The sequence below is a fragment of the Primulina eburnea genome, chromosome 11 (genome assembly GCF_022965805.1).
Source record: "Primulina eburnea isolate SZY01 chromosome 11, ASM2296580v1, whole genome shotgun sequence".
NCBI classification, from domain to species: domain Eukaryota; kingdom Viridiplantae; phylum Streptophyta; class Magnoliopsida; order Lamiales; family Gesneriaceae; genus Primulina; species Primulina eburnea.
Genome location: NC_133111.1, coordinates 42846852 through 42871011, shown reverse-complemented (window position 1 = coordinate 42871011; position 24160 = coordinate 42846852). Strand labels below are relative to the sequence as shown.

The following is a 24160-nucleotide window of genomic DNA, read 5'->3' as shown; positions in this document are numbered from 1 at the left end:
CCACTCTTCTAGTTAATTTAATCAGCATTTCTATTTTTAAAAGATATTCATTAATCATGAGTCCAGCTTCATGACTTTTAAATTTATTTAATAATTATAAGTCTGATTAGGATAGAAGTTCATTATATATATATATATATATATATATATATATATATATATATATATATATATTGTGATTTATGAGTGTGAAGGAAAGAATAAATAAATAAATAAATAAATAAATAAAATAGAGCATGATGGGGCCTAGTGATGTATAATATGAATGATTGACTTTTGAGAAGTTTCAAACTTTACCATACTTTCTACATTTATTACTTATATTAGAAGATTTATTCTACTTTATATTTGTAATATTTCTTCCACTTGTTGTTCTATTTTTCAACGATCTTCTAGATTTCATTAGTTTGCATGAAAAAAATTCAAAATAAAAAAACTTAGAGTGTATTTCAAGAAATATTATTATTTGGAAAGTGGATCTCAAGAAGTTGACAGCTCTACTAGTTTTCTTCTCTTTTTCTTTTATCGTTTCACTTTTTATTTTATTTTCGGTCAACTTTCGACCAAATTGATATAAATGAAGTCTTCTCGTCCAATCGTGCGTTGATCCAGGAGACAAGGTCCAGTTAAGCGGCTACATTTTGACTATTCCAATTGGACTCACCCTTGTTTACATTTTCAATTCTCTATATGCTTCGTTTTCCTTTCTTTTTTTTTTTTACATATATATATATCCGTATATCTATTAAAATAAAGCATTTAAAAAAATTTCTATGATTTTAATAAATGGCATAATAAAATTTATATTATAATATTTAAGATATTTCATATAATCAATTTATATATATATGCCTCACTGATTCATCATCATCCTCTCCGGTGGGAAAAAGAAGAGGAACAGAACAGAACTCAAATGTCCGTTGGATTCATCACTCGCCTCCGCTGGCTGTTTCAGATTCTACAGTGATCACGAAACAGAAAAAAATTTTCTATATGAATTCAAGAATCCAAAATTTTACCGGCTTAGCATGGATCATCATCTTCATCTTCTTCAGCAAGGCTCCACATTTTTCTTTGTCCGATCCCAGAATTTTCGAAGCCGGGTTGCTATGCGGAAAACCGCCGCCGGTGCCGAACAGCAGCTATATTCCTGTCTTCGTTGAAGAAATGCGATCGCTCTCGCAGCGTGTCACGGCGGATGACTGGGGGAATTACACGGTGCACTCCGCCGATTTTTCCATATACAGCCTTGCTCAGTGTCACAGTGATTTGTCTCACGATGATTGCCTTCAGTGCTACGCCGCCAGCCGCACACGCCTTCCCCACTGCCTGCCTTCAGCTTCCGGCCGCATATTTCTGGACGGGTGCTTCCTGCGATATGATAACTACAGTTTTTTCGATGAAAGAACCGACCCCGTTTGGGATAAGGTGAATTGCAACAGCACCGTGGGGGTGGGGGTGGGGGTTGATGTGGAATTCGGGAAGAATGTGGCGGAGCTGATGGATAATCTAACTGCTGCTGCGGTTTCGAATAGGGGGCACGCGGCGGATGGGATTAAGGGTGTCTTTGGATTGGCGGAGTGCTGGAAGACTTTGACCGGGGATGGATGTAGGGAGTGTTTGGCGAAGGCGAATAGAGAAGTGAAAACTTGTCTGCCGAGTAGGGAAGGCAGAGCTTTGAATGCTGGTTGCTATTTGAGGTATTCCACGGTCAAGTTTTTCTCTAATCAATCCGAGGATTCAAATCGAAACTCCGGTGAGTTTGATGCAATTCTTTTAACGGGTTGTTGGAATTAAGCCGATTCTTGGTTTTGTTATTTTGTTAGAGTCTGTTTTTTGTGCCTAGGAAATGGAATCCATTCTTTGGCGGCATGATTCTGTATGCGCCTTTAGCTTCGGTGCTGCGATAATTTAGTGATCTTCTACGTGTTTTGATGCAATCGATATACACTGTAATATATTCTTTTGTGTCCCTTTTCTTGTTTTTTCGTTGTATTTTGATTTCATGATCGAATTTTTTGCATTTCCATGCTTTGTCTTTCAACTTTGGATGGCTCATTAATCTGATTATAAGGTTGAAGGTGGGTGACATTTCGTACCATATTACAGCGACCCTTTTTTTTCTGTTCATTTTCCTTGTAGTGTTGATTCATTCTCATAAAAATTGCTTATTGTTTTATTTTTTTTTATTTTCTAGGAGTCACTAAAACAGGGACTTCAATAGCGATTGCTTTGTCCGTGGCATTCTTCTGCATGGTTTCTCTATTTGCTGGTTATGCATCCTATGGAAGATGGAAAAGACGAAAACAAAGTAATATAAATTGTCCATAAAGAATGATAAATTTCAGTTTTTCTTTTATGTAATCGACAGAAAATTTATTTCACCATTTAAAATCCTTGCAGGACGTAGTAATCTCGGCCGGATTTCATATTCCTACAACAAATCGAATTTGAATTTCAAATATGAAACGTTGGAGAGGGCGACAAACTATTTCGACGGTTCAAGAAAACTAGGCCAAGGAGGGGCTGGCTCAGTGTACAAGGGAACCCTTTCGAATGGTCAAACGATAGCCGTGAAAAGGTTGTTTTTTAGCACCAGGCAGTGGGTAGATGAGTTCTTCAATGAGATAAATTTGATCAGTGGAGTTGAACACAAGAACCTTGTAAAGCTTCTGGGCTGTAGCATTGAGGGCCCTGAGAGTTTGCTGGTTTACGAATTTGTACCCAACAAAAGCCTCGAAGAATGCATCAGAAACAAGGCCAAGATTCTGAACTGGAAGGAACGATTCAATATAATTGTCGGAACTGCTGAGGGGATAGCCTTCCTTCATGGTGGTTGCTCATCCAGAATCATTCACAGGGACATAAAGAGCAGCAACATCCTTCTTGATGAAAATTTTAATCCTAAAATCGCTGATTTTGGTCTTGCTCGATGTTTTGCAGCTGATAAAACTCATCTAAGCACAGGAATCGCGGGCACATTGTAAGAAACTTTCTTCTAAATCCGAATGTTTTGAGCATTCAAGTTCTCTCGATTTTAAGAAGTTGTTTTGACAGGGGATACATGGCTCCCGAGTATCTTGTAAAAGGACAGCTTACTGAGAAAGCCGATGTCTATAGCTTCGGGGTGTTGGTTCTTGAAATTGTGTGCGGCAGGAAGAACAACGCATTTGAGGAGGATTCCGGGTCCCTTCTAAAGACTGTAAAATCTCATGGCTCGAAACATTTTTCTTCGATCTTGCAATGTTAATTATTAAATATTTTCTTGTTCTGGCATTAGGTTTGGAAACTCTACAAGACAAATAGATTAACTGAAGCAGTGGATCCTCTTCTAAAAGGTGATTTTCCATCAATGGAGACCTCAAAAGTGCTGAAAATCGGGCTTCTGTGCACACAGGCTTCTGTCGCTCAGAGGCCTTCGATGGAGGAAGTCGTTCGAATGCTTGTGAACGAAAACTGCGAAATTCCCGAGCCAAATCAACCACCATTTTTAAACAGTATGGTTTCGGCAGACTCTGGTCAGTCATCATACAGCACAAACAGTTCATCATCAAACACGGTTAAAAAACTCGGAGACCGATACTCATCAGCAGAGTCATCGAGTATACAGAGTTGTGATCTATAAGCGTATATATCCAAACTACGAATGAAGTTTTGTAAAGGGATACAATGTAAGAGCTAGTTTTGTGTGCAAAAAGTTAATATCTGTACAAATCTTGTATTAGATTTCGAAAATGCGTAGAGAATTGTAGGAAAGATAATTTTGAATTCAGAGATTTGTATTTGATGTAAAAAAAAATATCATTTGACAAAATGGGAGCACCAGAGATTGCTATTGTGACACGGCCTTCAATTTTATCGAAGTTCATGAGGTCCCTCTTCTTTGTCTCTCACGTAGTTGAACCTATTATTTCATGTGCTACTATCACCACAAATTCTTAGGAAAAACTTCATGCATCATGCTCAGGGAGACTCACATTTTGCAGCAAAACAGGAAAGGGAGACTCACATTTTGCAGCAAATCAGGAACATAGCTCAGTTCGAGACCACCAAGTTCAAGTACGAATGCCTCTTAATTCAAAACTACATAACATATTTTTATGAAAGATATGCTCTAAAAAACATTATCATCCACACCAGGAGCTCAAATGAATTGAAAAAAAACACAATCGAAACAAACCTGTATGTATGTGCTTCCATCAAAATTACTCAGACAATCAAACTAACTACGAGACTCACCCCATTTAGAATTGCATGTCAGGAGCAATCAATCTTGAAATTGGAATTCTCCGCTTCTTTCCTATTCTATTAACTTAAAATCATTCTTCCAACCAAACCAAGCTGTTCACATGAGCTTGAAAACGGTATGATTTCAAATTGGTGCCCAACTCAAACGACTGAATTTGTCTGAGTACATCCAGTACTGAAGAGTGAAGACAAGACCTCTCTAAATGTTAAGCAACCGAAGGGAACTATCGATTTGGCATTTTTGCAACACAAGTTCTTAAAATGGGATCTCAAAGGTTTTAAATCAACGCTAAGAATCACGGTCCACTCTCCAGTTTCTGGATTCATTTCCCAAACATCCCTCGTAAACTCATTGGTTCTATAATGGATAAATTACAGCCCATTTTTTGGAAATTGAGGCTTAGGAAACCAACTAATGGTTTCACTCTCTACATTCAATGTCAAAACAAAGTTTTGCCAATCCAGTGTGCATAGCCTCCGGTAACTAATGACACGGATCTCCTATTGTGAGACGAGTGTCCTATGTCAATATGTCGCCAAACTCTATCAACTACAATAGTTAGCACTTGGACTTGGACCATATGGTTTCTTACCACACGCAAACACCACTTCATACTCCACAGAAGCCTCAATTATCTCACTGGAATTTGGAGGGAGTATAGCCCGCTGTTTTGTCAAGGGATTAGTAACATAATAAATATCCGAGTCTCTGAGATCAGGGACCACTGCTAAACCATTACAGCTAGTCCATAGTAGATATTCAAATCCACAGTCAAACTTACATATCTCGAGACAACTTCGTCGCATTTCCACATAAATCACATTGCGATGTTGCGTCTTTCTTTGTAATTATCATTAAGAGCCGGATACAACTCCAGGATTATAATTCCATGAGTTGAATTCCAAATATGGTGTTGGATGAAATGTTTGGTACGGATCATAATTCACAGGTTCCATTCTCTGCAAACATTGAGCTGGGAGATGTAAGGGTAATTATAACAGAAAGTATATAACTAACACGAAACATTATATATCTATTAAAGACGTGGATTTGATGTTCATCATAAAACATCATATAATCATGAAAAAATTTTGAATTTGAAGTATATGATTTTTCACTAAATTACAAAAATAAATGAATAGATTTGAAATTTATACACGCAGCCTAAAAAAATTTCGAAAAACATTTCTTGAGGAAGACATCTCTTTTGTCTCTTCCTCGCACACCTCTTGCAGCAATGATATATGGACACCTGTGTAGATATATAGAAGAACCATACTCAGTTTATATAAATTCTCCTCCTTTTTCTCCTTAAATTCAACAAAAAAGTAGTAGCAAAATAACTTGCAACCGTAATCCCAGAAAATATTTTTACCCACATTCTCAAATTATCGCAAAATAAGATGTCGCTTCAGAAATTTTGGTTATTTTCAGAGAAAAAAGGAAAACGGGAGAGAGACTTCACAAGTAAAAACATCAACTGAACACACTCTACAATCTCTAAAATTATAGGAATTTTCCACAAAAGATTTAAACTTGGACAAGATAAAGCTGAATATAAAAACAACAAAACACAAAAGCCGTCATCTTTACTGCAGTCTCTGGTTCTCTGGTGAACGGGGGAAGATGTATCATCCGACAGTTTTAATTATTAAAAACCTTTTTTTGAACGAAAATTATTAAAAACTTGAAAGTATGCTGCCGTATGTATTTATATAAGTGACGTTTGATACGTATTTGTTTAATTTTTTAATTTAATTTTTTTTAAATGATAGTCATAGATAATAAATTTTTTTGTTAGGGATTAAACTATAATTTTAGTTTAATGAATAAAAAATAAAGAGAACAAAAACATGAACCATAATTGAGTGAGTAGGTCTTTCATAATATGGACACACGGATCTTTATTCGTGAAACGGATCAATTCTGTTCATATTTATAATAAAAATTAATATATTTGACATAAAAAATAATATTTTTTCGTGGATGACCCATATAGAATATCTGTTTCACAAAATTGACTCGTGAAACCGTCTCACAAAGAGCTTTTGTGAATCATGTATAACTCTTTCCAAAATGTGTTGTAGTTAGATAATCTTTGTTTCAACTCCAAGCAAGTAATTTTTTTCTTGGAGCAGAATTTGTAAATGCATGGAAAAAAGTTGTTGAAACAATTAATGTTATGACTTAATGATTTGAAGGATAAGATAAACTAATGATTAGTACGTAAATGTCATCTGAATAGTACTGTTTTATTCATAAACTTGGGTAGTAATAAAATTAAAAATTATCTAAAACAACTACAATTACATTTTTTCGAACATCTTACTTGTGCGTTTAGATTTGTTTTATTCAATATATAACAGAGAATAAAGCTAAATGAATGATTTTCATCAGCGGTGTCAAGTGCCGGTTTCGTTCGTGTTTATAAAAGTTCGAACTAAATCAGATTTATCGGTTTTATTAAATAATAAATCAATCACAAAAACTCATGTGATGCGGTCTCACATGTCAATTTTGTGAAACAGTCATTCTATATGGGTCATCCACGAAAAATATTACTTTTTATGTCAAATATATTAATTTTTATTGTATGTCTCACGAACAAAGATCCGTGAGACCGTCTTATGAAAGATATACTATACGTGATTGAAGCTTTTAAATAACACGAGGATTTTATATATTAGGAGATGGAGATGAAAAAAGTATTGTCCGACCCTTATCTCAGTATTTAACATGTATCAGCAGGCAATCTAAATCTGCTCTTAGCTAGAGAAACTAGTTCCTTCCATGATGATTTATCAAAGAGAAGAACTTCCTTGAACCACGACAAAGGCAAGATCCACCAACCACCCAAACCCCGATCAGCACAAGTTTTTCGTCTTTCATTTCAACTCTAGCGAGACATAAGAAAGTGTAATCTTCAACTTCTACCGTCTTTAATTGCGGAGGCTGAAAATTACAGTGGAGGAAGATGTAAAAAGAACCAAAGAAAGAACTTGGATTTTTGTATCTTCTTAACTCCAAATTTGACACTGAATTCAATAAGAAAATGCACAAGGACAGTATTGCTCAGCAATAACTGAGAAAATTCGATAAATGGAGCAAGAAAATCACCTTGAATCTGTACAAGAAGGGTTGTCGGCCAATAATCTGGTGCTGCAACTGAAGAGATTAATATCAAAAGGGAAAAACGAGGTGGAAGCTATGAAATTATGAAACCCGAATATTTAGAGAAACTACTCATAACATTTCACAATCTTTTTGTAAACTACAGAGTTTCAGTAATTCTATATATGACAGAAAGATGGATTTCAAGAAATATGGTGAAGTATTTCCTAAACATGCACAATTCCATACAGGCAACCAATGGAGAAAAAGCAAATTACCCGATCAACAACTAAATAAACCGAGGAAGGGTATGGCTTTGTGGTTAGAAAGACAAGAGTAACTTTAGCCACAAGGAAGACAGGGTGACTCTGTCCCCAATTCAGCCACAAATTTAAAATCAGGAAAAACGGCACTAGCAATTTCCGAATCAAAGCAATAATCCCATCAACTTTTTCGCAAGAAGGCGAATCCGTTGAAATCGTTTGAGGATAATCAGCCAGTGGATGGAAACCTACAAAATGAGAAACAAAATTTCACTCGCTCATGCCAACCACATAGCAAGTAACAATCACTTTCAAAGTACATGAAAACAATACACTTACCAGAAAATTTGCTACTCACCTTCCAAACAATAAGAAATCCTTGGCCAAAGGACAATTGATCCAAGAACACCACACATAACCGTATTTCGAACCGAAAACCTGCATTCTGTGAGCAAAACCAACAGTTACAGAATTTCAATAGATGACTGTAATTCAACAATGGTATGACCCCTTTATCCACAAAGCAAAACCTTCAATAGTGAAGTACATTGATCTCGTTGGTTGTCCAATATGGTGATAGAACAAATTAACACAGTCATCAAGAACAAATGGAAGCTCCACTAAAAACTTGAATTCACCTGAGTCCCACAATTTCTGAGCGTATTCAAATGATTTCCGCAACGCAACCGATTTGAAGCTAGATTTGGTCACGGTACACAGCTCCGGAGAGTTTGTAGCTCCCAATTTTATCCACGCCTTGAAAAAATCCGATTTCCCGAAACCTGACAACAGAATAAGACAGTGATCAGTGTATTCATTTGACTGGGGTGAGCATAGAGAGGAGTATATGCCTGTTGATTGGGAAGGGGACTAACGAGGAGTTGTTCCGACGGAAGAGGACGAAACAGTGGCAGCGATAGGAGCCCTAAACGGCCGGAGAAATCTGACGGCGAACATTTTTCAGTGACTCATGTCTTTCTAAACACGCTTTTTCTCATAATAAATCGGCATTCTCTTTTCCTTTCACACGCTTTATAAGAAACGGGTTTAAGAATTGGATAGAGGGAACACACTGAGGAGACCAAAATATCTTGGTCCCATTGTCATGTATACACAAGTATCTAGTGAAACAGCATCTGCCTCTGCAAGCAAGGAAAAAATGGCATCCTCTTTTGTATCTCATCTCCAATTCTCTATGTCAAATCCTTTGTGAAGCAATCACCGACCATATTTCAAGAAGCCCATCTGTAGGTAATATGTTTAAACATTAACACGGTTCCTTCCGTGGTGAATTAATAGCGAAAGTTGCGTTCTTTGCTGTGAATATTGCCTAAAAAATGGGATTTATTTTTATGGTTTTGTATCGGTAGGAGACAAAGATCAGTTGTGGCTAGATGTGGTCGGAACCCGCTAGAAGAAAGCAAGAATCACTATCAATTGCTTGCAGTTTCTGTTATGCTTACAGGAGACTGCAAAAGAAATGTCATCCGGATATAGCAGGGGAACAAGTGCCTTATGTGCATCCCATATCATGTTCTTGAATTTTAATTTCAATGTAAGAAGTTTAATTAATTAAGATTAAGTTTCAGGGTCATGAGAACACACTGATAGTTAACAAAGCCTACGACATTTTAACGAGCAATGAACTAAGGAAATATTATTATGCATCCGTTAGTCGAACGGGATTCGAGGTTGATAGGAGTGCTTCTGGCAGCGTTTGGCGAGGGCCCTTGCAACATAATGCTCTATTGGTGGACGAAAATGCTGGCATAGGTTGGTAACGTTGAACGATGTTTTGTTTCAAAGAAACTGATGCGATCCTGGCGAAATGGGTGAGCTGGGTCGGTTACTCCACCGGATCGAATCAATAATGTTGTTCAGGAAAATGAGCACAATAGATGGATCTGTGAGCTATAGCTTCCACTGTGACCTGCAGACAAGGAGATGAACTCGTGAATGGGCGCCGGAGGGGTGTCCGGCGTGACCACTCCGATGCTTAAGTCAGCAGGGTACTCAAGCAATAAAACCAATGTAGCCAAGTGATGGCTGTGATATTGGTGTGAATGAATCCCATGTAAATGTAAAGAGAGAACCTGGTATTTATAGTATGAGAAGTAATGATTACCTCGTTCTCCGTGCTACCTACTAATTATAGTAGGACGGCTGAGCACACCCTATATTCTGACATGTCAACTCATCAGCACGGTGTCAGAGATGGGACAGTCGCCCACATCCTATTCTGCTAGTATACTCGAGTGCGGTGCTTATATCGAGGTGGCCGGGTAGAATGCCTCCCTGGAGATTTATACAAGAGCCCGGGCCTATGACTGCCCGGAGAGTAGAGCATGGACTTGCGCCTGCCCGGCTCCAGAAGAATCCATCTGCAGACTCACTCGGATTTGGGAATCCATTTGATATTCCGGGTCATCCATGACCCGGGCTCTTACAGGGGTATCATCACACATCCCTTAAATAGTCGGGCTAGAGTCATACTCGCTGTCCCGATCAGTCATGCTTGGATTCCCAAAGAGATAATCAATCTTGTTCTATAAAAGCATCGGGGGCTTCATGTTTCCTAGAAATGAGATAAAATGCCGGAGTCTCGTGTCTCATGGACTTGAGATAAGATGTCGGAGTCTCGTGTCTCATGGACTTTAAAATAGATTGTCGGGGCCTCATATCTCCCGGACTTAGAATGGTCGAGGTGCGGAGCCCCGAGCCAGGGTACGGATCCCTGGACTTATAAATAACCAAGGTACGGAGCCTTGGGCCGGGGAGCATGTCCCGGGACTTGGGAATGGTCGAGGTGCGGAGCCCCGAGCCAGGGTACGGATCCCTGGACTTAATAGATAACCAGGGTGCGGAGCCCTGGCCTTCATAAATGGTCGAGGTACGGAGCCCCGAGCCAGGGTACGGATCCCTGGACTTAATAGATAACCAGGGTGCGGAGCCCTGGCCTTCATAAATGGTCGAGGTACGGAGCCCCGAGCCAGGGTACGGATCCCTGGACTTAATAGATAACCAGGGTGCGGAGCCCTGACCTTCATAAATGGTCGAGGTACGGAGCCCCGAGCCAGGGTACGGATCCCTGGACTTAATAGATAACCAGGGTGCGGAGCCCTGGCCTTCATAAATGGTCGAGGTACGGAGCCCCGAGCCAAGGTACGGATCCCTGGACTTAATAGATAACCAGGGTGCGGAGCCCTGGCCTTCATAAATGGTCGAGGTACGGAGCCCCGAGCCAAGGTACGGATCCCTGGACTTAATAGATAACCAGGGTGCGGAGCCCTGAGCCGGGGAGCAGGTCCCGGGACTTGGAATGGTCGAGGTGCGGAGCCCCGAGCCAGGGTGTAGTGCCCTGGGCTTATCAATAACCAAGGCGCGGAGCCTTGGCCTTCATGAATGGTCGAGGTACGGAGCCCCGAGCCAGGGTACGGATCCCTGGACTTAATAGATAACCAGGGTGCGGAGCCCTGGCCTTCATAAATGGTCGAGGTACGGAGCCCCGAGCCAAGGTACGGATCCCTGGACTTAATAGATAACCAGGGTGCGGAGCCCTGGCCTTCATAAATGGTCGAGGTACGGAGCCCCGAGCCAAGGTACGGATCCCTGGACTTAATAGATAACCAGGGTGCGGAGCCCTGGCCTTCATAAATGGTCGAGGTACGGAGCCCCGAGCCAAGGTACGGATCCCTGGACTTAATAGATAACCAGGGTGCGGAGCCCTGGCCTTCATAAATGGTCGAGGTACGGAGCCCCGAGCCAAGGTACGGATCCCTGGACTTAATAGATAACCAGGGTGCGGAGCCCTGACCTTCATAAATGGTCGAGGTACGGAGCCCCGAGCCAAGGTACGGATCCCTGGACTTAATAGATAACCAGGGTGCGGAGCCCTGGCCTTCATAAATGGTCGAGGTACGGAGCCCCGAGCCAAGGTACGGATCCCTGGACTTAATAGATAACAAGGGTGCGGAGCCCTGGCCTTCATAAATGGTCGAGGTACGGAGCCCCGAGCCAGGGTACGGATCCCTGGACTTAATAGATAACCAGGGTGCGGAGCCCTGGCCTTCATAAATGGTCGAGGTACGGAGCCCCGAGCCAGGGTACGGATCCCTGGACTTTAATATAGGATGCCGGGGCCTCATATCTCCCGGGCTTCAAATAATTTTGCTTCTCCTGCTATATTTGTTTTATTAAAAACCAAATCACTAACCTGGAAATACTGAATCCGAATTCATTTTCGTTAGAGTGAAACTTCTCTGGTTGAGCTAAATTAGGTGACTAATATAGCTGTATACTACTGAGTGCATAGCAAATGTTCTTCCAAGCCAATCTGGGATAGCTGCTGAGCTTCGAGCCCATATAAAATCCAAATATAAGATTTGAGTACCGAGCTGGTCGGACTTGTATGTTTGCCAAGCAGAGTTGGGCTTACTGAGATGCCGAGCAAGTTCGGACTTACTTTTGAATATAAACCATATCTACGTCTTGAGCTCAAGTTCCCACAGACGGCGCCAATGATGCGATCCTGGCGAAATGGGTGAGCTGGGTCGGTTACTCCACCGGATCGAATCAATAATGTTGTTCAGGAAAATGAGCACAATAGATGGATCTGTGAGCTATAGCTTCCACTGTGACCTGCAGACAAGGAGATGAACTCGTGAATGGGCGCCGGAGGGGTGTCCGGCGTGACCACTCCGATGCTTAAGTCAGCAGGGTACTCAAGCAATAAAACCAATGTAGCCAAGTGATGGCTGTGATATTGGTGTGAATGAATCCCATGTAAATGTAAAGAGAGAACCTGGTATTTATAGTATGAGAAGTAATGATTACCTCGTTCTCCGTGCTACCTACTAATTATAGTAGGACGGCTGAGCACACCCTATATTCTGACATGTCAACTCATCAGCACGGTGTCAGAGATGGGACAGTCGCCCACATCCTATTCTGCTAGTATACTCGAGTGCGGTGCTTATATCGAGGTGGCCGGGTAGAATGCCTCCCTGGAGATTTATACAAGAGCCCGGGCCTATGACTGCCCGGAGAGTAGAGCATGGACTTGCGCCTGCCCGGCTCCAGAAGAATCCATCTGCAGACTCACTCGGATTTGGGAATCCATTTGATATTCCGGGTCATCCATGACCCGGGCTCTTACAGGGGTATCAGAAACCAAGATTTTGAGGTTGGTTTTATCTTTTACTATCGACAATCTGAGAACGAAACTGTAGCTTGGTGTGGATTTATTAAAATGACCTAAGATTTTGTCTCATCTCGCCCTTCCTCTCCCAGATTCATGGATACAATGATACAATTTATCTGAGGTGAGTCCAACGAGGTTGAAAATGGCAGTCCCTCCTCAGAGTCTGAAAGTAAAATAAATCGTCCCCAGTCCATCAACTAGTTAATGTGTACACAGATCGTGCAATCTGAATCCATTAATGGATGAATGTTAAGAACATATTTTTTCAAGAGTGTCTGACTTAAACTGTATCGAGAACACCCATGAACATCTCGAAAAATCATCGAACAATGTTAGAAAATACTTAGCACCTTCATTATGGCAGTGCGATAATGACCTATAGGTCCATGTGGGCAAGATGGAAACTATGTGGGGAATTGTGTCTCTCGACAGATGGAAACATAGCTCTAGTTTGCTTGGCTACTCGACAGATTTTGCAGTGTTATGAGTCTATTTTGTTCAACTAGATAAATGCACGTGCGTTGCACGTAAAAACTTAAACTGCTGAAAATATATATGCGAAATTTTGATAATATTTAAATGAATTAAAACATGACTAATAACATTTATCAACTGAAACAAACTAAGCCATAAAAAATAAAAAAATCATGACCATAGACAGTATATGAATAAGAGAAATTATCTTATCCACTTGACACACTTTCAAATATGCTTCTTGGTTGATTTTGAGAACTCAACAACTCTTTGTCGTAGTTTGTTATAATATGCATATAACTATTTTGATATGCTCAGCAAGTATCTGAGCGTCTTTAACATATATTATGTTATTTACAATCCTTATCTGGGATCTGACATGCTCATAGTTTGCTTCTTTATCACGACATTTTTTCGGTTTTCTACATTGTTTTTATCTGATAATCTTATTTTTCTGGCTATTTTTTTGTTGTTAAATGATTTTTCAGCTTTTGACAATCATCAACTATAACAACTAAGCAAAAATACTTTTATTCGCGATAAGTTTTCACTGTGACTAAAAGTATGTATAACTTATATATTCTTCAACAACATAACCAATGAATGGTGTTGCACCTTCTTCAAATATTGTGATATTTGTGATATCATTTTTATATATTTAGTATCAATATTATAAATATATAGCTATAAGGTTAATAAATTTTTAACAACTATTTCTCAATCACTGTGAGAAAAATACTTGAAATCTCTTCAAATGGTTATATCTTTGAATTGTGTCCTCATTTAATTTGACGCAATTCAAGAAAATCATCTTCATCGTCATTTTTTGGAAGCTTTGAAATAATGATTGCGTGCATTATGTCATGATGATGATATAGTTTCAATCTCATTTGTTGCGTTTAGAACGTAATATTATATTATTATTCATTGAAACAAAATAAATTTTCTTCTATCGAGTTTATATTTTGTTTTATAATATTTTATATCTCGTGGAACGATATACAAACTTAATTATTGTATTTTAAAAATCCTGAGAAGAGATACGAATAATGTAATTAAGATATGCATATGAGATATCATTCAAATATATGTCAAAGTATTTATCTTATTCAATATCTCATCTAATAATATAACCATTTAGATTTCATGGACGAGGAGTTTTCTATGCTACCATCATATATGTTATGAATTAGTGGTTAGACACTTTGACTAAAAAAAAAGACAAAAACAATCTCGTAGTCACATCGAAATATATCGAGATAATATTGGAGGAAATAAAGTGAAATTGGCTTAATGTCTCAATAAAATACACAAAATTGATCTATTAAATTGTGTCAACAAAGTTTTAGAATTGTTCTCATACCATTATAAATAGAATGAGAATTATGCACAATTTGTTTTTTATGTATTTTTTTCTGAATGAAGAATTTTTTCTTTTGAAAAACTATTTTATTGAGAAATATTGACATTTTATATGACATTCATATGTCGGACAACCATGAAGTAACAACATAATCATTATATAACACTAAATGTACATATACAATTCTTCAATTTCTTCTTCATTGTGCTTCGTTTAAATTTAAATCTGAATTATTCTTGATCTTAATATTTTGCTTTAAATATGATTTAATATATATGTATATGTTTCATGTTACTTAGTTGAACCTAATTTCAAATATCTATAAAAAAAATGTGCTTGAATTATATCATACAGAAATTAAGACATAGTATATAGGACCGAGCGCTTGCCGCTATACCAAAATCTATAGTTAGTAGTAATGGTGCAGCTCAAATCTTTTAAACTGCACAGCAGCTCAAGCACCACGGTTCGGCCGCTCTACCAAGCAGGAACAATTATTGCACCCAACAATCTCCCTCTCAATAATTGCACTATTCGCAATCAATGGGAATCGAACCCGTGACCTTGGCTCTGATACCAATTGTAGGGCCGAGCGCTTGCCGCTTTACCAAAAGCTATAGCTAGTAGTAATGGTGCAACTCAAATCTTTTAAACCGCACAGTAGCTCAAGCACCACGGTTCAACCGCTCTACCAAGCAGGGACAATTATTGCACCCAACATAGTAATACACAACATTATTTTTTTTTATTTAACATGTCTATTTTTTTTTTTTCATTCACTATGTTTGTCTTAACTTTTTTGTTCAAAATTCGACGCATTTCGTAAACTATATGTATGAAAAACCAAAAAATTATATAATTCACAGAAACCATTTATTATTCTCTTCGTAGAACAGAAGACCCAAAATATGTGGCTTTGATTGGTATACTCTCATAATTATTTTTATAAACAACAAGACACATCATATAATATCAGAAAAATCAATTACCGCCAACAATACTAACCAAAACGAATAAAAAAATCATAACACAAACAACCTCGATAATGAAAAAATGATAACTCAAAGTTTAAAAATAATTTATTTAGTACAATAACAAAGATATTGAACTATATACGAGTAATAAAAAGCATAAATCACTCTCAAATTAAATATTAACTCATATTATTCATAATTTGTATAAATTTTCCAATATTTTTTTCAAATAAAGAGAAGACGCCTTATTAATTAATGTCATCGTTTTATAGATATTCATTCCACTTCTTTAAAAAAGCACAAATGAAAAATAGTGCCTTGAAATCATAAGAAAACCATTTAGAAAAGGAGCCGTAAAAATATAATACAAAGTCACACAATTTTTCTTAAACCATAGAAAAATATTATACTATTGACAAAATATATCTAGCAACAACAAAGCATGTGTTAACTTGTGATATAATTAAAACTTAGAATCATGCATAATCATTGAATTAGAACAAAATCGCATGCCAAAAATCTACTGGATATTATATATTTTAATAATTTATCCATATTTGTCGTTCATCAGAGGACTCTTAGACCTACCAAATTTTGTAGTTCACCTATTATTTTCATAATAAATAATATTACAAAAATAATATAAGCAAGAACATAAAAACTCAAATTAAAATGTCTTCTATCAATCTAAGTAAAAAAAAAATTGATTAGAGAATATAATAATGTCTTAAAAAAATTAAATATTGATTTATGGACAGAAGTTTGGAAATACAATTGTCTCAATAAATAAAAAATATTATCTCTTGATATTCTGAGACATAACGTAAAAACGAAGAAATATTTCAATTTTTTTAATATTTTATAAGTCACTTCAAACTAAGTAATCTAAGCAAACAGAAAAAATGCATTACGTGTTTAAAAATTAACAAAATATCTCAACAATAAAAAATTGAAAAATAACCATTTTTGTTGGATATTTGATTTTGTTTCTCTTTTCTTCGTGCAAACAACAAATCACATAAACAATCCAAAAACAATTACATGATCAATACAAATGACATATAACAATCAAACATGTTAACGCTATGGTAAAAAAAACTCCTCATTGCAAGAACACAAAATGATCAAATGGAGCATATTATTTAGTAATATTTATTTAGCAGCATTTATAAAAAAATTGACTAAATAACTTAAAAACAGTGTTTGAAATCACTTACATACAAACATTTCTCTCAATCACATATCTATATTGACACATAAAGAGTTTGAAAATATTTTTATTCTAAATGGGAGAAAGAAATTTTGTATGACATTAATATTTATTAATAATATATTTTTATTCAGTCCGACTCATCTCCCTTTGTCTTCCTATTATTATTTGACGGCAATATATAAATTTAAGTAATTAAAATTAAATTTAAAAATAAATTAAAATAATAATTAGTTTGATTGAGTTAAATACACTATTAATGATCTTATTAAACTAAGATAAAAAAATGACTTAAATAACAACATTAACATGACAAATTGTAAAACAAAAAAAATAATATAATAGTAAGCTCACAAATGATAGTCATATATTTAATAGATTAATTAATAGATATTATATTATTTAGTAATATGTATTTAGCATCATATATTGAAAATTGATTAAATAACTTAAATGTTTACAAAGAAATCACTTACATACAAACATTTTCTCTCAATCACGTATTTTGTTGATACATAAGTAATCTATATATATCTACCTTCTAAATGGGAAAAAAATGTTTTATATGACCTTAATATTTATTAATAATTTAATTTTATTCAATCACACTCATCTCTATTTGTTTTCCCATTATTACATTAATGTTCGTAACATTAACAATTTATTTAAATTTATAACATTATGATAGTGATTTTCTGTGAATTTGATGTCAATGTAAATATTAAAGTAAATAATTAAATTTAAAAATAAAAACATATTAATGATTATTATTAAAAGAATAGATGAAAAAAACAAAAAAAATAAATATATAATTATGATAGTGATTTTATGTGAATTTGATGTCAATGTAAATATTAAAGTAATTAATTTTAAATTTAAAAATAAAAATTATTAATGATTATTATTAAAAGAATATATGAAAAAGAAAATATGTAGTAATTAATTTTAAATTTTAAAATAAAAATATATTAATGATTATTATAAAGATGAATAGATGATAAACAAACAAAAAAAATAAACATGTATTTATGATAGTGATTTTCTGTGAATTTGATGTCAATGTAAATATTAAAGTATTTAATTTTAAATTTAAAAATAAAAATGTATTAATGAAATGATTATTATTAAAAGAATATATGAAAAAGAAAACGTGTATTAATGATTATTATTAAATGAAAGTAAGGATATTTATGTAAATTATTATTATTAAATGAAGGTACGGATATTTATGTAAATTCACAATTCACATTCATATATTTAGATTAATATTAGCATATAGATATAAATATAGATTAAACATCGACATATAAATTTAAAATTTCTTATTTTCTGTTTTGTTAAATATAAATTTTTTTTTGTATTATTTGTAAAAAAAAACTAAGATTATGAAAAATATAATCAATACATAAATTATAAAAATAAGTTCGAAACCTCTGTTAGCATAATTTTTTGTATTATTTATTTTAATAAAAGAATGTATAACACTATTACTATTATTTGTAAGGTATTTTCACAAAATCAATTAATTTTATAAATAATATTATTACATATTGATTCGAATCATTAGTTGTTGAATAAATACTTCGATATTATTTGTAGTCATGCCATGAAAGTGAGTGAAAGAGTAATAAATAATAATCAGTCAATGGATTAATAATAATTAACTAATTACATAAAAGGAAGAAAAAATATCATTAGAGTACAATATTAATAAGGATAATAGAGGAAATTCACAATTCAATCCGTATATTTATATAGATATAGAAGATATAGATCATAACATTATGATAGTGATTTTTTGTGAATTAGTATAGATTAAAAATTTATTTAAATTTTTAACATTATGATACTGATTTTTTGTGAATTTGATGTCAATGTAAATATTAAAGTAAATAATTTTAAATTAAAAATAAAAATATATTAATGATTATTGTTAAATGAGTAGATGAAAAAATAAATAAACATGTATAATAGTGATTTTTTTGAAAAAGTGAGTGAAAGAGTAATAAATAATAATTAGTCAATGGATTAATAATAATAATTAACTAATTACATAAAAAAGAAGACAAAATATCATTAGAATACAATTTTAATGGGGACAATAGAGGAAATTCACAATTCAACTGTGAATTTGATGTCAATATAAATATTAAAGTAAATAAATAAATTTAAAAATAAAAACATATTAATGATTATTATTAAATGAATAGAGAAAAAAACAAAAAAAATAAATATGTAATTATGATAGTGATTTTATGTGAATTTGATGTCAATGTAAATATTAAAGTATTTAATTTTAAATTTAAAAATAAAAATATATTAATGATTATTATTAAAAGAATATATGAAAAAGAAAATATGTAGTAATTAATTTTAAATTTTAAAATAAAAATATATTAATGATTATTATAAAATGAATAGATGAAAAACAAACAAAAAAATAAACATGTATTTATGATAGTGATTTTCTGTGAATTTGATGTCAATGTAAATATTAAAGTAATTAATTTTAAATTTAGAAATAAAAATAAATTAATGAAATGATTATTATTAAAATAATATATGAAAAAGAAAACATGTATTAATGATTATTATTAAATGAAGGTAAGGATATTTAATTAAATTATTATTATTAAATGAAGGTAAGGATATTTATGTAAATTTACAATTCACATTCATATATTTAGATTAGTATATAGATATAAATATAGATTAAACATCGACATATAAATTTATAATTTCTTATTTTCTGTTTTGTTAAATATAAATTTTTTTTTTGTATTATTTGTAAAAAAACTAAGATTATGAAAAATATAATTAATACATAAATTGTAAAAATAAGTTCGAAACCTCTGTTAGCATAATTTTTTGTATTATTTATTTTAATAAAAGAATGTATAACACTATTACTATTATTTGTAAGGTATTTTCACAAAATCAATTAATTTTATAAATAATATTATTACATATTGTTTCGAATCATTAGTTGTTGAATAAATACTTTGATATTATTTGTAGTCATGCCATGAAAGTGAGTGAAAGAGTAATAAATAATAATCAGTCAATGGATTAATAATTAACTAATTACATAAAAGGAAGAAAAAATATCATTAGAGTACAATTTTAATGAGGATAATAGAAGAAATTCACAATTCAATCCGTATATTATATAGATATAGATCATAACATTATGATAGTGATTTTTTGTGAATTAGTATAGATTAACAATTTATTTAAATTTTTAACATTATGATAGTGATTTTTTGTGAATTTGATGTCAATGTAAATATTAAAGTAAATAATTTTAAAATTAAAAATAAAAATATATTAATGATTATTGTTAAATGAGTAGATGAAAAAATAAATAACCATGTATTTATTTATAATAGTGATTTTCTTGAAAATGTGAGTGAAAAAGTAATAAATAATAATTAGTCAATGAATTAATAATAATAATTAATTAATTACATAAAAGGAAGACAAAGTGTCATTAGATTACAATTTTAATGGGGACAATAGAGGAAATTCACAATAAAATATATTAATGATTATTGTTAAATGAGTAGATGAAAAAATAAATAACCATGTATTTATTTATAATAGTGATTTTCTTGAAAATGTGAGTGAAAAAGTAATAAATAATAATTAGTCAATGAATTAATAATAATAATTAATTAATTACATAAAAGGAAGACAAAGTGTCATTAGATTACAATTTTAATGGGGACAATAGAGGAAATTCACAATTCAATCCATATATTTATATAGACTAGAAAAATGCACGTGCGTTGCACGTAAAAAACTAAACTACTGAAAATATATGTACGAAATTTTAATAATATTTAAATGAATTAAAACATGGTTATTAACATTTATCAACTGAAACAAACTAACCCATAAAAAATAAAAAAAATCATGACCATAGACGGTATATAAATCAGAGAAAGTATCTTATCCACTTGACACACTTTCCAATATGCTTCTTGGTTGATTTTGACAACTCAACAGCTCTTTGTCGTAGTTTGTTATAATATAAATATAATTATTTTGATATGCTCAACAAGTATCTAATCGTCTTTAACATCTATTATGTTATTTACAATCCTTATCCGGGATCTGACATGCTCGTAGTTTGCTTCTTTATCACGATATTTTTTCGATTTTCTATATTGTTTTTATTTGATAATCTTATTTTTCCGACTATTTTTTTTGTTGTTAAATGATTTTTCAGCTTTTGACAATAATCAACTATAACTCCTAAGAAAAAATGCTTTTACTCGTGATAAGTTTTCACTTGTGACTAAAAATATTTATAACCTATATATTCTTCAACAACATAACCAATGAATGGTGTTGCACCTTCTTCAAATATTGTGATATTTGTGATATCATTTTTATATATTTAGTATCATATTATCAACATATAGCTGTAAGGTTGATAAATTTTTAACAACTATTTCTCAATCAGTGTGAGAAAAATACTTGAATTTTTTCAAATGGCTATATCTTAGAATTGTGTCCTCATTTAATTTGACACAATTCAAGAAAGTCATCTTGATCGTCATTTTTTGGAAGCTTTGAAATAATGATTGCGAGCATCATGTCATGATGATGATATAGTTTCAATCTCATTTGTTGCGTTTAGAACATAATATTATATTATTCATTGAAACAAAACAAATTTTCTTATATCGAGTTTATATTTTGTTTTATAATATTTTATATCTTGTAGAACGTTATACAAAATTAATTATTGTATTTTAAAAAGCTTGAGAAGAGATACGAATAATGTTATTAAGATATGCATATGAGATATCATTCAAATATATGTCAAAGTATTTGTCTTATTCAATATCTCATCTAATAATATAACCATTTAGATTTGATGAGCATTTTATGTTAGTCAAAATTAATTTGATGAAATATTGTAGAATTTTATTTGAATTTCAATATTTTGTTAAGTGAATTTATTTGACGAGGATTTTTCTATGCTACCATCATATATGTTATAAATTAGCTAGTTAGACACTTTGACTAAAAAAAGAGACAAAAACAATCTCGTATCACCTCGAAATATATCGAGATAATATTGGAGAAAATAAAGTGAAACTGACTCAATGTCTCAATAAAATGCACAGAATTGATCTGTTATATTGTGTCAACAAAGTTTTAGAATTGTTCTCATACCATTATAAATAGAATGAGAATTATGCACAATTTGTTTTTCATGTATTTCTTTTTCTAAATGAATAATTTTTTTCTTTTTGAAAAAAACTATTTTATTGAGAAATATTGACATTTTATATGACATTCATATGTCGCACAACCATGAAGTAGCAACATAATCATTATATAACACTTAACGTACACATACAATTCTTCAATTCCTTATTCATTATGTTTCGTTGAAATTTAAATCTGAATCATTCTTGATCTTAACATTTTGCTTTAAATATGATTTAATATATATGTATATGTTTCATGTTACTTAATTAGACCTAATTTCAAATATCTATAAAAAAATGTGCTTGAATTATATCATACAGAAATTAGGACATAGTATGTAGGACCGAACGCTTGTCGCTTTACCAAAAGCTATAGCTAGTAGTAATGGTGCAACTCAAATCTTTTAAATCGCGCAGCAGCTCAAGCACCACAGTTCGGCCGCTCAAGCAAGCAGGGACAATTATTGCATCCAACAATCTTCCTCCCAATAATTGCACTCCTTGCAATCAATGGGAATCGAACCCGTGACCTTGCCTCTGATACCAATTGTAAGACCGATCGCTTGTCGTTTTACCAAAAGCTATAGCTAGTAGTAATTGTGCAACTCAAATCTTTTAAACCGCACAACAGCTCAAGCACCACGGTTCGACCGCTCTACCAAGCAGGGACAATTATCGCACCCAACATAGTAATACACAACATTATTTTTTTATTTAACATGTCTTTTTTTTCATCAACTATGTTTGTCAAAACTTTTTTGTTCAAAATTTGACGCATTTCATAGATTATATGTATGAAAAACCAAGAAATTATATAATTCACAGAAACCATTTACTATTCTCTTCGTAGAACAGAAGACTCAAAATACGTGGCTTTGATTGATGTACTCTCATATTTATTTTTATATAAACAACAAGACACATGATATAATATCAGAAAAATCAATTACCGCCAACAATACTAACCAAAACGAATAAAAAAATCATAACACAAATAACCTCGATAAGAAAAAAAATTATAACTCAAAGGTTAAAAATAATTTATTTAGTACAATAACAAAAAAATTGAAGTATATACGAGCAATAAAAACCTTAAAGCACTCTCAAATTAAATATTAACTCATATTATTCACAATTTGTATAAATTTTCCAATATTTTTTTCAAATAAAGAGAAGAAGCCTTATTAATGTCATCGTTTTATAGATATTCATTTCACTTCTTTAAAAAACACATGAAAAATGGTGCCTTGAAATCATAATAAAACCATTTAGAAAAGTAGCCGTAATAATATAATACAAAGTCACACAATTTTTCTTAAACCATAGAAACATATTAGACTATTGACTAAATATATCTAGCAACAACAAAACATGCGTTAACTTGTGATATAATTAAAATTTATAATCATGCATAATCATTGAATTAGAGCAAAATCGCATGTCAAAAATCTACTGGATATATATTTTAATAATTTATCCATATTTGTCGTTCACCAGAAGACTCTTAGACCTACCAAATTTTGTAGTTCACCTATTATTTTCATGATAAATAATATTACAAAAATAATATAAGCAAGAACATAAAAACTCAAATTAAAATGCCTTCTATCAATTTAAGTAAAAAAAATTGATTAGAGAATATAATAATGTCGTAAAAAATTTAAATATTGATTTATAGACAGAAGTTTGAAAATACATTTGCCCCAATAAATAAAAAATGTTATCTCTTGATATTATGAGACATAAGGTAAAAACGAATAAATATTTCAATCTTTTTAATATTTTCTAAGTCACTTCAAACTAAGTAATCTAAGCAAACAGAAAACATGCATTATGTGTTTAAAAATTAACAAAATATCTCAACAATAAAAATTGAAAAATAACCGTTTTTGTTGGATATTTGATTTTGTTTTCTCTTTTCTTTGTGCAAACAAACAAATCACATAAACAATGCAAACACAATTACATGATCAATACAAAAGACATATAACAATCAAACATGTTAACGCTAGGGTAAAAAAAAACTCCTCTCATTGCAAGAACACAAAATGATCAAATGGAGCATATTATTTAGTAATATTTATTTAGCAG

General features: G+C 32.8%; 2 protein-coding genes and 1 long non-coding RNA gene across 6 annotated transcripts; 2 read left to right on the top strand and 1 right to left on the bottom strand.

The window, feature by feature from the left end:
- The first annotated feature begins 852 nt into the window (after positions 1 to 852).
- On the top strand, positions 853 to 3838 carry LOC140806334 (cysteine-rich receptor-like protein kinase 42). Of its 2 annotated transcripts, XM_073162931.1 has the most exons (5): positions 853 to 1756; positions 2198 to 2311; positions 2404 to 2983; positions 3058 to 3202; positions 3281 to 3838. In XM_073162931.1, the coding sequence occupies exons 1-5, from the start codon at positions 994 to 996 to the stop codon at positions 3623 to 3625; spliced, it is 1947 nt and encodes a 648-aa protein (XP_073019032.1). In that variant the 5' UTR covers positions 853 to 993; the 3' UTR covers positions 3626 to 3838. The 2 variants fall into 2 exon arrangements, with proteins under 2 accessions (XP_073019032.1, XP_073019033.1); XM_073162932.1 differs by lacking the exon at positions 2198 to 2311.
- A 3066-nt stretch (positions 3839 to 6904) lies between these two features.
- Positions 6905 to 8717, bottom strand: LOC140806332 (uncharacterized). 3 transcript variants are annotated; one of them, XM_073162929.1, is made up of 6 exons: positions 8499 to 8717; positions 8262 to 8405; positions 7982 to 8068; positions 7639 to 7871; positions 7367 to 7408; positions 6905 to 7201 (listed from the first exon to the last, which is right to left on the bottom strand). In XM_073162929.1, exons 1-6 carry the CDS (start codon positions 8578 to 8580, stop codon positions 7028 to 7030), a joined length of 762 nt encoding a protein of 253 aa, XP_073019030.1. In that variant the 5' UTR covers positions 8581 to 8717; the 3' UTR covers positions 6905 to 7027. The 3 variants fall into 3 exon arrangements, with proteins under 3 accessions (XP_073019030.1, XP_073019029.1, XP_073019031.1); XM_073162928.1 differs by having other exon boundaries at positions 6906 to 7201; positions 7367 to 7414; XM_073162930.1 differs by having other exon boundaries at positions 6906 to 7201; positions 7367 to 7402.
- Positions 8718 to 9225, top strand: LOC140806333 (uncharacterized). Its single transcript, XR_012112477.1, has 2 exons — positions 8718 to 8874; positions 8994 to 9225. It is a non-coding gene; the product is annotated as an uncharacterized lncRNA (long non-coding RNA).
- Positions 9226 to 24160: the final 14935 nt, after the last annotated feature.